Source organism: Trametes versicolor, assembly GCF_000271585.1.
Source record: "Trametes versicolor FP-101664 SS1 unplaced genomic scaffold TRAVEscaffold_11, whole genome shotgun sequence".
Taxonomy (NCBI): domain Eukaryota; kingdom Fungi; phylum Basidiomycota; class Agaricomycetes; order Polyporales; family Polyporaceae; genus Trametes; species Trametes versicolor.
Genome location: NW_007360331.1, coordinates 15,031 through 27,941, shown reverse-complemented (window position 1 = coordinate 27,941; position 12,911 = coordinate 15,031). Strand labels below are relative to the sequence as shown.

The 12,911-nt window shown below is 57.4% G+C and overlaps 3 protein-coding genes across 3 annotated transcripts; all 3 read right to left on the bottom strand.

The window, feature by feature from the left end:
* Positions 1–203: 203 nt before the first annotated feature.
* TRAVEDRAFT_131840 (S-adenosyl-L-methionine-dependent methyltransferase) lies at positions 204–2,185 on the bottom strand (the record flags this gene model as incomplete). Its single annotated transcript, XM_008044684.1, has 9 exons — positions 204–341; positions 400–604; positions 668–843; positions 912–1,060; positions 1,117–1,340; positions 1,397–1,450; positions 1,504–1,627; positions 1,685–1,853; positions 1,907–2,185. The coding sequence occupies 9 exons, from the start codon at positions 2,183–2,185 to the stop codon at positions 204–206; spliced, it is 1,518 nt and encodes a 505-aa protein (XP_008042875.1).
* A 1,656-nt stretch (positions 2,186–3,841) lies between these two features.
* On the bottom strand, positions 3,842–5,665 carry TRAVEDRAFT_51553 (uncharacterized protein; the record flags this gene model as incomplete). The annotated part of the gene is made up of 2 exons (XM_008044486.1): positions 3,842–5,308; positions 5,372–5,665. The coding sequence occupies 2 exons, from the start codon at positions 5,663–5,665 to the stop codon at positions 3,842–3,844; spliced, it is 1,761 nt and encodes a 586-aa protein (XP_008042677.1).
* Positions 5,666–6,303: 638 nt separating this feature from the next.
* TRAVEDRAFT_132932 (uncharacterized protein) lies at positions 6,304–7,854 on the bottom strand (the record flags this gene model as incomplete). Its single annotated transcript, XM_008044683.1, has 1 exon — positions 6,304–7,854. A coding segment is annotated over one exon (1,551 nt), but the record flags the coding sequence as incomplete, so codon positions are not given.
* Between the last annotated feature and the right edge of the window lie 5,057 nt (positions 7,855–12,911).

Sequence of the window (12,911 nt, the reverse complement as noted above, 5' to 3'; positions counted from 1 at the left end):
AGTATACCCCGACGCGAGTGCCGAGCACTCAGCTTGTACTGTGTTGGTGCATCCCGTAAATATGCGCCGTCGCTCACGTAATATTCATTTCAAGATATCGTGAAGCCTCGAAGCCCAATGTCAAGTAAAAGTGCCAATGCGCGCCGCTCAGCTACATCTATAACTTAAGATATCACACCTTCGATCTCGACGAGTACTGCGATCTACACGGGGACGGCGGTAGTGTACGCCCACAGGGAGCCGACGGCGCGCTTCACGTTGGTGATCTTCCAGCCCGTCGCTTGGGTGAGAGCGTCGATCTCGCGGTAAGTGCGCTCTTTCGCATCGAAGAGGCCGAGCATCTATGCCGAAGATGAATATGATGTTAGAGATAGACATGATAGGTTCCTGATTACGCACAGTGATATCGAGGATATACCCGTTCGCGCTCGCCTTGCCAAGGTTCGGCAGGAGCGGCGAGCCCTCGGGCACGAGCGACCGTATCGCACCTTCAGAAGTGCTGTTGATATCGGCCTTATCGTCAATACACGCGTAGGGAAGCAGGTTGTCGACGAGAAGGAGCTTGGTGTGAGGCCCTGCCGCCCGGCGTAAGATGGATAGGAGGCTGTAATGTAAACAATAAGCTCCCGTATGATGGAAGGCGGCGGAGGTGGGTACGTGTACTTACTCGAGTACGTCTTTGTCAGGCCAGTTGTGTGCGACGGCACGCGCGAGGAACACGTCGGGCTGGCTGACCGTGCCGACGCCGGGGATGTCGAACGGCTGGTGCTCGTCGAAGAAGTCTTGCGTGTGGAATGTAACGCGCGCAGAGTCGAACAGTTCGGCATGTTTCGATCCCCAGGCCTGCGTATTCGTACGTATGTGAGCTTGTAGCATTATCCGGCAGGGAACAACACATCGTTGGCACGCACCTCACGCGCGATAGCAACGACACCCGCGCGGTCCTCTACGGCGAATCGCAAATGCGGGAATGCCTCCGAAAGAATTACCGATACGGAACCGATACCTCCGCCGATGTCGACGACAACGGAGTCCTTCGGGAGCTCGTCCCAGGCAAACCCTGTGGGTACGTCAGAATGATGCGCACAAGATCTAGCCTCGAGAGAGGATGCGGACCGTGAATGATGTTCTCCGCGACCTCCCAGTACCGTGTGCCGTTCATCGCGTGCCCGAACCGAGTAAGCCGGAACTCATTACCGGGGTCCTCAAGCCACTCGTAGTACTTTCGCTTGGTCGGGTAGGCCATTCCGAGTGCGAGGCCGTTCGTCGCGTTCGTGGAAAGACCGCCGGTGAGCAACCACTCAGGCAGTTGTGACATCAGCTTGTTGACCTCATCGCCGCTACAGCGTAGTGTTCAGACGTGTCAGGTACGAGGAGACGCATGTGTAATACTCACGCCATACCCGCGAAGGCCGCGACACCATCCGTTTCGTCGTACTTCTTGTGCGGGCTTTTCAAGTGGTAAATTGGAAAGGTCGTAGATAACGAGGTGTTCCGACTCACGCAAGCTTGAGCTGCTCGATAGACTTGCCTGAGTCGATGAAAGATGTGAGCCTGTTGTTCGCAAAGACGTCGGGGCGCACTTCGCGGACCCAATGGTAGGTCGCGAGAACGCGCAATATGTGGCCTGCGTTGAAAGGTGAGTATACAGGGGTTACAAGGCGGCCGGTAGCAGAAGACGTACCGATCTTTGCAGGATCAATGTCGACCTCCTTCGCGCCTGGCGTGGCCGCGCGTAGCTCTGCGATCTTCGCTGCGATCTCCTTCGTGCTGAGGCCTTCAGGACCCGCCTCGCGAAGGATCTCGGGGACGTGTGTCTGCTCTACGAAGTGCATCAAAGCGACAATATTCCCCTAATGTTGCGGTCAGGGACTCGCTCGTACGGGCGAATTTGGAAGAGACATACTCCGTTGATGACCTCTACGAGCTGGAAGAATGGCTTATGAACAGTGCCAGTGAGTTGTCCGCACGCCGCGACTATTTGGTTCGCGGCAGAGAAAACGGCGTCCGTGAGCTTGAGCTCCTCCGCCCGGTCGACCTCGGGCGTGTGCTTCTGGCTGCTGTAGTACGGGGCGTCGAGCGATGGGTATTCGAGAGGCGGGTTCTGAGTCTTGTACACCTTCTCGATGTTGTCGATAGCCTGGCCGATGACGGCGTGCAGCGCGCGGAGGTCGGAAAATGTCATGTTCACGGTAGTGGTGTCTGGAGGCAGGTGGCGACGAGCTCTGGAGCCTGTGTGGGAGATCGGTCGTGTAAGAGGTCTTATAGACACGTTTCAGTCGCGCAGTACTCCGAGGACGATGCCCCGGGGGCGGAGTGAGGTTGCTGGGAATGCGGCTGGCGCGTTCGCGATAGCGGGATACCTGCATGAGAGAGCGGCGTACGTCTGCTGACCGTGTGATCAGGTCAGTTTACACGCTAGTCGATACGGTATTGAGAGGCAACGCACGCAGGTGGTAGTAGAAGCAGACGACGAACCGCATCGCGGCCGGCGTTCGTATCTTTTTGCGCGCATAGGGACAACCACGTACCTTTAAAAATGCGATATGCTTGTCGCGCACACCAAGGCGAGCAACTGGGGCCCGCACGTCCATGACATGCCGCTCTTCCGGGACGGATAAACTATTAGGTGGGATCCGCGACATTGGTATGTTCCCAACCTACTGAGAACGCGTAAGAGAAGGCTCGCGGTCCAGGGCAGACAACACTGACTGACATACTAGCTTAAGCTTTCAGCCGGCTTCTTTCATCTCTAATGCGGATGTGCGCGGCGCGAACATAGGGTGTCCCACCCGTCATATGGGCTCGCGCAGCGGTGTACACACGGGTCGTGGCACGCGCATCGGTGTATGTCGCGGATGGGAACATCGCGCAATTGCTCTCGCGGCGATCGTCCGCGGCGCCACCTATGCCGTCTATGAGATGTCTTCGAGGGGCCTAGAAGACGACTGCGACAGGTGATAATTGTCAGCCTTTCCGACGTTGTTGCGAGCAGGAAGTAACACGAAGGACGAACACTAAAGGCGGCCGCGTGCCGTGGGACACACCGGGCTTCTACTGTGCCCGTACCAAGCGCGAAGATGCGTAGCCTGTCGGTATCTGTATGTTTTCTGCTTCTTTGGTTCTCATCATGTGATCCGCACCGTGTGCCTGAACGAGTGTCGCAGGATGACGACTCTTTGTGCACGGAGTAGACTGAGATCGGTGTGGACATTTGGAAAAAGAACTTGGTGTATTCCCCAGAACATCGCGAGGTACTGGCAGGGCGTAGGAGGATGACCTGATCCCGATCTTAGAAGAAGTAGTCAAGGCGAACATATAAGCTCACCAAAATTTTTTGATCACCTCCTGGCGTCCGCAACCTAAGCCCTGAAGACTCTACACCATGCCTTCTTAACCGCATTCCATCGTCTCGTATGGACTTTGCTAGGGCGAGACGACAGTCTGGGGATCACGAGTGGTCTAGCAGCGAAACACTGTGTGCGCGCGTGCTTGCGTGGGCGATACTAGCACCGTCTCCGGTCATCTCAGGTGGAGCGCTGAGTCGCAGGCGGCAGGCCGAGTGAGCGATATTCTGAGTAAGCAATGTACTTGGGCGAGGCGGCAGTATGAGTCGCAACGCGCACTCACTTTGTACTGACGATAACGTACGTGGGCCTCGAGGGCGCATCCGCGCATGCACGCGGGCATAATCGAAGCAGCCAAGACTCAACGGCGGGATGTTGCGGTAGGATAACGAGCCTGCGCTGGATCACGCGGCGGCAGCAGGACGTGCTATATCATTACTACCGAACCCATTGAGTGGACATGCTACGGTGAGTGGGAGTGGAGCACGCACCTCTCATGCTAGGTTCGTCTGCTGAGGTTCCTCTGTGCAGCGCGAAGCCGCTACCGCTTGCAACACACGCTTCCAGGTCGCCAGCCCCGACTTCCACCTCTTTCGCCGCAATTTACGTACGTCGGCTTCAGGGTAGACCCACGGGGAATCCCTGTCATGGTGCAGCCACGTCCGCGGGGGATCCGCGCACGCCCGTACATCCAACGACGGGAATACCGCGGCGAGGACGGCGCCTAGCAGCGGCACGTCACGCGCCGCGATCTTGATATCACCCATATCGAGCACGCAGAACACGCGGAGCGCAGTGTGCACCGGGGCAGAAGGACGGAGGGCTGCAAGGACGTCCTTGGAATTGTTGTGAGGGTTTGGGAGGAGGAGTGTCTCCAGACGCGGGCAGTGCTGCGCGAACGCGATGGCCGAGGCGATGGTCGGATATTCCCATGATCCCCGCACAATGAGCTCGAAACGGGTGAGGTAGGGGAACATTTGGGCGGCTTGAGCCAGCTTGTGGTCGTTGCAGTGCATGATAATGTTGTCGAAGGACAGTCGCAGGTTTTGGACTTGCGCGAGCGGGGCGTTGAGGCCCGCGAGGAATTCTGGGAGCTCTACATCTTCGTTATTGCCGATCATGCCATCCGGGTCGGGCAAATCCGTATCGCATGAGTCGATGTGGATACCGAACGCAGTGAGGGTGGAGAGCTTGCCCTCTATACGGGGAAACGCGGCCTGCCAGTCCATGGCGGAATGGTGCGACGTGATCGCGAGGGACGTAAGCCGGGACTCGATGGCGGTGAGTAGCTGCACAACGTCCTGCACGCCTCCTGAGACGCTAAGCGTTTTCAGCGCGGGGAAACCAGAGAAGGCGCCGTCAATCCGCGCGTTCTTGATAGGTACGTTGGTGAGTGTCTCGAGGGTGTTCATGCCCGCGAGTGCGCGTAGTGTTGCTACGACCACAGGGGAGGTAGCCGAGAGATCCAGCCGCCGGAGACCTGGTAAAAGTGGAAGAATGTCGCGTAGGAGGGGCACGGTATGCTTGTATCTCGATAGTGTGAGGTCGGTGAGTCGCGGCGCGTTCGTGCAAACCGTCCGTAGCAAGCGCGCGATGGCGTCTTTCTGCTGCGCGGGTGTTCCCCAGTTCTCTGGAACATCCTCAGCCATGTCGTCGTCGTCTTCTTCGAGGTCAAGAGGGTCATGGTATGGATCTTTGAAGTCGATTGCGAGCGCAGCAGCAGTCGGTGGAAAGATCATGAGGAGGGTGTTGTCATAGGGGTCGGTGACGTTCCAGCAAAGGGTATGGAGGCGTGGTAGGAAGGGTACACCGCGGAGCTCGTATGTAAGAAGCTGCCAGACGGAGTAGTGCAGAGGAGAAGTGCCGAACTGCGGGTCCTGGCGGACTATTCGCACGCGCGCAGCGTATTCACGGAAGCGCGCCCATTGCTCAGGTGTGACCTCTCTGGACCCGGAGAGAACCTGTTTGGGTGTACGTTGTACTTAGTACCGATCAGAGACAGTGGTATAGCGGGTTGTGCATACATATTTTCCCGGTAGGCTGCTGAGCTCTGCAGGTACGTTGGGTTCCGTGAGAAGGTCTAGCGGGCCAAGGAGGCGCCACAGCGGCATCAGGTCGGGAAGGGACCACCAAAGGGTTCGGAGAGCGGGTTCGGAGAACGTCTTGCACACGCGTGCTGCCGTTGCGAGTGTTTTCCCATCTGCCCTGAGTCGAGTTTCTTCTTCCAACTTTGTGGCGGGAACGGGGAGCACGAGTTCGGAGAATATGCAGGAGAGGAGGTCGGTGTTGTACAAGACGTTGTGTGCAACTGGCGACATGTTGGCCGGTGGCGACTAGCTCGAGATTAACCTTGCAGACGTCTCGGGGACGTCTCTGGAGACCGTCAAGGAGATCGCTGAAAATCGGCTGGTAATTTGAAGGTTTGGCGCGGGTAGTCCGGATATGGGTGAGGGAGAGAGAAAGGGTTTCGATCCATTAATGCAGTACACGAGCTTATCTAGCTAGTTACATAATACATTACAGACCACGAATCCAGCGTAGATAGCCTACAATCCCGTACAAGCCTCGATCCCATTACAACCCATACCCGCAACACCGAGAACATGCTAGACAGGCTTGACATCATAGTGATACCACGGCTCTCCACGCGCGAAAACCTCGTATCGGGAGGGAAAAAGACGCGTATTTGCGCGCCAAAACCTCCGAGGGGAGAGGACGCGGCAGCCGCTGCACGCCCTCTCGACACTCGCGTGTGATTCTAATTTCAGCCTGTCAAGTACGTTATCAGTACGAGCATAGGTGGTAGGGACAGGTCGCGAGCGCGAGCGGCCGGTGGTACCCCAATAAGGTAGTCACTCTCAGCCTATTCTAGGCGGTTCGCCGCAAAGAACATAACGCACCTCGCTCCAGCTAGCACCGTCATGCAGGACCATCCTGCAGGCATTCGCCAGATGGTTTAGTTTGTACCCGGTACACCGGGCTCCTCGCGCGCACCGTCGGGCGCTTCACCGAGGATAAGTAGGGGGGTGACATCGCACAGGGCGAATATATCCGCCACATAGTTTGCCAGCAACGGGAGTGTCGTTGAGCCTCTAAGTAGCATGTCGAGGAACGCAGAGCTGGCAAGATGGAAGTGTGGGGACCGGAGGGACGGTAGCACTGCGAACAGATTTGCTAGGAACGCCTCGCGGAGTGTAGAGAGCGGTTCGCTATCGCACTCGAGCAACGCGTGTGTTTCGGTCTCCACGGCCCAGGGGTGTTGACACCAACGGCATACTCGCAAAGCGCGGTCGCGTCGGATTGGGGCGCGCCTGAGGCGCTCAACCGCGAGGGGGTGTTCCGACAGCATGAGCAGCGCAATGGCGGATCGCTGTCTGTGGGTGGGGAGCTGCAGGTAGTCGCGTAGGGTGCATACTGTCTTGATGACAGGCGCGCGGTCGAGCGCAGAGTCGAAGTGGAGACGCGCTTGCAGCAGTGGGAGGCGCAGTGATGTCATAGTTATCGTCCACAGATGTTGAGCCACAAGCGCTGGGACGGCGGCGATGAGGGTTTGCACAGTGTCTGCTTCGGGCCAAGCTGCCAGGTTAATGACAAGTGGGACCGGCAGCGCTGCTGCTGCAAACTGGAGGTCGCTCCACCACGATGCGGACGGGTTCGGGCCAGTTGCCAGGGCCCAGCTCTCACGGAGCGCGGCGAATGCTAGAGTGGGGCGCGCGGTGACAAGGTATAGCAGGTAGCCGAGGACGAGGACGATACGGCGGTAGGAGAGCGGCCAGATTGCGGTCTCCGTGTGCAGTGGTCCAATTTGGGAGCGGGAGCTGATATGGAGCGCGCGGCGGAGGAACGTGTGCTGGATGCGCTCTAGTCCTGCGAGGGCGTTCGGACGGACGTCAATAGCAATTTCGCAGCCGCTCGTGAGGTGCGGGTCGATATGCGATCGGTAAAGACGCAGTGCAATCGCCGGCGGGAGTGGGCCTACATAGCACTCCAGGGAGAAACACGCGTTGGCAACCTTCTCTGCCGCCTTCTCTTTTGCTTCATAGTGGGGGCGGAAGATGTCGCGTACTGTGGAGCAGACTGACATGCCGACATATGTCGCCAGGTCCACGTAGCGCAGGCGCTCGTTGTAGAGGAGTAGTGTTGGTAGGGGGTCCGGAAGAGGCCCCTGGATGCTGCTGAGTGTTTTCGGGACATTGATGAGTAGGCAGGAGGTTGCGCAATAGCCCTCCGTTTGGCCAAGCTTTCCCTGCATGCCAGTGGACAACATACTCATGAGAGCCATGTCGTCCGCAAGCTCGACGTGCGAGCAGCGCACATTGCCGTCCAGGATGACATCGTCTTCGTGGGGCTCGAGGTCAAAGTCCGACAGGTATAGTATCCAGAGGATGGGGGAGGCCGGGTCGCCAATGAGAATGCCCATCAAGGCTTTGAAGCACTCCGTAGTATCGCCACCAAAGCGGACCTGGTACTGGAGATGCGCATAGAGCATGCGGAGCCAGTCGATCAACGGCCCGGAGACCCCCCATCGAGCCAGTTTGGCCCAGAGGGTGGCCTGGTCCACAGAGGGGAAGGCGTTGGCTAGATCGAGGAAGACTACATAGAGTGATCGCCCAAGGGAGCGTGCCTTCTCAATCGCTGCACGAAGGATGAAGGCGTTGTTGAAGGTCCGGTGACCACTGCGGAAGCCATTCTGCGTGGGCGGGATGCGGCCAGCCTCGTCAGCCCATGCACGGAGGCGGCGGTCGATGAGAAGAGTGAGAGTCTTCAGGAGGCAGCTCTCCAAGCCAATCGTGCGGTAGCTCTCGGGTAGCTTTCCATCCTTCTTCGGCTTCTTGACGGCGGCAATGATCGCCGTGAGCCATGCATGCGGGGCGGCCCCAGCGTCGATACAGGCCTGGAAGAGTATGCAGAGGCGTTCGGATGGGATGGTGAGGACATCGTCGTACCCGACGCCGTCGAGGCCACGCGCAGAAGCACGGTTGTGCGAGCGGATATGGTCCTTTACTGCATCTACTTCTTCCACGGAGAACGGCCTCGAGAAGTGCCTTGCTTCCGTGCTGTCGAGAGTCTCGCGAGGCAGAGAGTGGGCTGTGAGACGGTTCAGAGCGTGTGTAAGAGGATCGAATTGCGGGGGAAGGACCGGCGGTGGATTCATACGGGCATGGAAGACACCGAATAGCTGCTCGATGTGCACAAGAGCCTGTGAAGGCTTGTCGCCCACGAAATTCCGGTATGCAGTCCAAAATGCGCGTGGAGAGTGTGTTGACAGTAGTTGTGCTAGGTTGACTTTCCTCTGGTGCAGAACTGGTCGCGGCTGATAGCCAGGGTCTTCCCAGTGTAGATCGTCGAGAAGAAGCGCATCGGGCACTCCGTCCGATCGTACTGAGGCCTCCGTTTTCTCCGCTAGTCGGGGGAGCGTCGTAGCTACTTTGGGCTCGCTGACTAGGTATTCTATAGACAGCAGGGGCGGCCGTTCTGGCCACAAGGGTGGAGGCAAGACGGGTATGGGCGGCAGGGGGCAGGGAGGTGGAGGCAGCGCCGCGGCGGCACGAGCTAGGGCCTGTGCTGCAGCTGCCGTCGCATTCTTGTTCTCTCCATCAGGGTGCCCTCCGTAGATCAAGACTGGAGCTGGTCTGGCTCGAATAAGTAGCACAAGATAGCGTAGTATGTCTGCATGGGCACATGTCCAGCCCCGACGCTCGAGCGCAGGGGCCCAGTGGCAGACGACGCGCGCGAGGTAGTCCGTGGGAGCCCACAGGCGCAGGGTGCGGTACGGGTCAGCCAGAAGGACTGCTTGGATTGCGCCCAGGATGCATGCGCGGGGGACGGTCTGCGGCCCAGCGACGCGTTCACTCCAATTCGCCTTGGTGTTCGGACCCCAATAGACGCTAGCTCCCGCAGACACGGGAGCGCGCCCTAGTTGAGTCTCCACCCCACCGATGTACGCCTGGAGAGGAGCTCCTTTTGCCCAGGGATGGCCATAGAATGCCCGTAGTTGAGCATCCTGGCCGTCCACTTCCGCTAGCGTGGCTTCGAGAAGGGTGTCGAGCGCAGATGGGGGACCAGTCCTAGGCGGCAAGCCGTTCTTCCGGTTGCCCGTGCGCCGTGGCAGGCGAGGGCCAGCCGTGGATTCTGCGGAGTGGTAGTGGGTGTGGAGCGTGATCGCGGCATGGTCAGACCAGTTTGGGGAGTGACCGAGAACTTTGAGGGCCACGTCCGGCGCGTCACATTCATCCACCACGCACTTGGTGACGTTCTGCGACACCAGTGCGAGATCAATCACAGACGACCCACCCGCCTGGAACGAAGTGAATGCACATCGGCTGTGGGTGTCGTGGAATGATGTGCCATTGAGCAGGGCGAGATCGAGATCATGGCCCATTTCGACAACACGTCGTCCCAGCCCCTGTTGTAGTTTTAATGTATTATAAACCGTTTATATGCCTGCGGCGCATTACATTATAAACCGTTCCGGTTCGTAATGTATCACGAACACCCCGGGGGCCCGAGGCATCTGCCCGGCACCTGCCAAATATGGCAGGCAGCCCCGGAAGCGCTGTTATAAGTGCCCGGCACTCTCCAGTGGCTTATCTCTTATAGATAAGGCCTCTATCTCATCAATCCGAGCTCCCCGGACATCCGGATAGCCCCTCCCACCGGCGCTTTGGCTCCCGCCCTGCCACATCCCAATTAGGAAGGTGTACTCAACACCTGCACCCAGGGCAAACTGCCTGGTTCATAGCTCACTCATTAATTCGCGCATCGGCGTCGCACTGGGCGCGTTTTGTGCGTATTTACAAGGGCTACAAATCGACGCCAAAACGTCAAGATTCCGGTATGTATTGGCGGCGCTACATCGCGTTTGAACGGGCGCTTTACAGGAATACTGCGCGGACCATAGCGCTCCCAGTTCCCCACGCGCAGACGCGCACCCGGTATCCCCACAATGCCCTGAGCAGTGGCTTTCGAACGCGCCCCTCGCGGCCAGGATCCGCCCACGGGATCAAGCTCGGCGGCCTGTCCACCTCTGGCAAGGGGGTGGGCAGGCCTGACTGGGCCATATCTCGCCCAAACCATGGCGGATCTTTATGTTCTTGGGCTTGAAACGAAGCTTAAATATGGGGCCTTACATTCAATCAACAATTCCGGCATTCTGTATGGTTATATGCTGCTAGGACTGCTGATCAGGTGCTGGTGGGAGAGGTGCCTCTCACGTTCTCGTTTGAACGCATATCACCCTCAAATTCTGTGTGTAGCTGCGTGATACATCTGAGAAGCCGTGTACAAAATTTCAGAACAATCGGATGTGTCTGTATTCCGGCAGAGCGTTATCAGTTCTGGATTATATACCTTTATATCTGGCCTCTCACAATAGCTATATCTGATCTGGTTCCACAATTATATAGAGCATGTAAACCACATTATAACACAAAAACAAGCTCAGAGAACGGTGGAAAACTCGTCAAGCTAACGATTTTACAGTGCTACAGCCTTGCCCTGCTGTAGCACTGCTTACATTGCACTCGGACTCCGGCACTGTCACAGCACTGCCGCCCACACCATCTTAAGACGGTCGGCGGCTATCCCCTGTGCCAACAGATCTTAGTATATCTCCGTCAATATTGACGCGTTTCTCCCGATTTTTTGTGCGCGGATTCCCGACGGGTGGGGAGTTCAGGATCGGCATTTTTCAGTTTAATCGGCGGTCTATTGAGCGCGACGCAAGGTACATAAAGTGAAACACTGATAAGAGCGTACAACCATAGACACTCCACGCGGCACGCTGTAAATCGACAGACCTATACATACATGGTTTCTCTACAAGATAAAAAAGGAAGCATACAAATCCGCGGTTATTTGGGGGAGCTACGCGCATAATAGTGCAGAAGGTGCGAAAAACCAAGAATCAACTGAGCTGATATGATGTACAAAGGCAAGTCACTCACAAAGGCTGTTGATATCACTAAAATGATTACAAGAACATTTTGAGATAGTGTCCTGAGCAAGGAAACCATTCATGTAGTGATGTGCCGGGCCCGGCCTCAGGCCGTCAAGCCCTTTGAGCCGAGCCCCAAGTGGGCCGAGCCGAGCCGGGCTTGCTAGAGGGCTCTTGGGGCTTGCGGGCCCGGCTTGAGTTTTCGTGAGCCCGAGCCGGGCCCCCAGGCCGTCAACGACGACGGCTTGGTAGGTGCTCTGTAAGCGCCCGACCGTCGTCAGTAAGTTGTACTTGCGAGATTTTTTCGAGCTCTGAAACTCACTTATAACGCGTTTTTTCAGACTCCCCCCTGGTGGCTGGCAGGCCGGGGCTCAGGCCGAGCCGGGCCCGAGCCGAGCCTGAGCCGCCAATGAGGGCCCGGCTTGAGTATTTCTCGAGCCCGAGCCCTCCAAGCCGGGCCCAAGCCGGGGCTTTCAGGCCGAGCCGGGCCCTGCACATCACTACATTCATGGTGCTATAGAATAAGGGGGACTGTTGGCAGGGGTGAGGAGAGAGGCATCCTAGTAAAGGTGCACAGAGCGGTGATTCGGTATTGTATTGTACATCATTAGAGCAATATTGAGTATGGCTTTTCAGTGGTATAGCACACATGGTGTATCGAGGCTGTGAACCCAGGAAACCTATCATGAAGCCTTCTGGAAGTGCAGCCTCTTTTCTGGCCTCCCAGGCGACTCAGAATCACGCGCGCAGCTTCCTTTCAACTCTGTAAATATCCCTCACGGTGCAGGCTTTCAAATAAGCCCATATATGTATAAATAGGCGGTGATATGGCCTAGATATGGCCTGGGCACTCGAAAACTGCCCCTGCCCAGGTGGACCGCGTACAAATCGGGAACGCGTGGGCGGTTTCTTTCCGCGAGGGGAGCGTTCGAAAGCCATGTTTCTGGGCTTTCTGGGGGTAGCAGTTGCGTGGCTGCGCGTAAGGAACCGGGGGCGCTATAGCCCGTGCAGTATGTCTATACAGTGCCCATTAGTACACATTGTAGCGCCCTCATTAACTATCCGATTCTTGGCGCGTTTGCATCGTCTTGTAGCGCTAATAAATGCGAGCAAAACGCGCCCGGAACGAGCCTAATGCGCCCAGTATTAAGCAAGGAATGTGCCAGGCAATGTGCCCTAGGGGGAGGTGTTTAGTACACCTTCCTAATTGGGATGTGGCGGGGCGGGAGCCAAAGCGCCGGTGGGCGGGGCCATCAGGATGTCCGGGAAGGTCGGATTGATGAGATAAAGCTGTTATCTAGCAGAGATAAGCCAGGGCACAGTGCCGGGCATTGATAACAGCGCTTCCGGGGCTGCCTGCCATATTTGGCAGGTGCCGGGCAGATGCCTCGGGCCCCCGGGGTGTTCGTAATACATTACGAACCGGAACGGTTTATAATGTAATGCGGCGCGGGCTTATGAACGGTTTATAATACATTACGACTACCACAGCTGGTGGTCGTCCACGCGCTGAGACCACCTCGTCAGGGGACTCTCGCTCACAAGCGACAGTCAGTGTCCCGACACGTGCATTCAGGTCGCCTAGCACAAGCAGGCGAGTAGAGTTGTCCATTGTGCGAGGGAGGAGG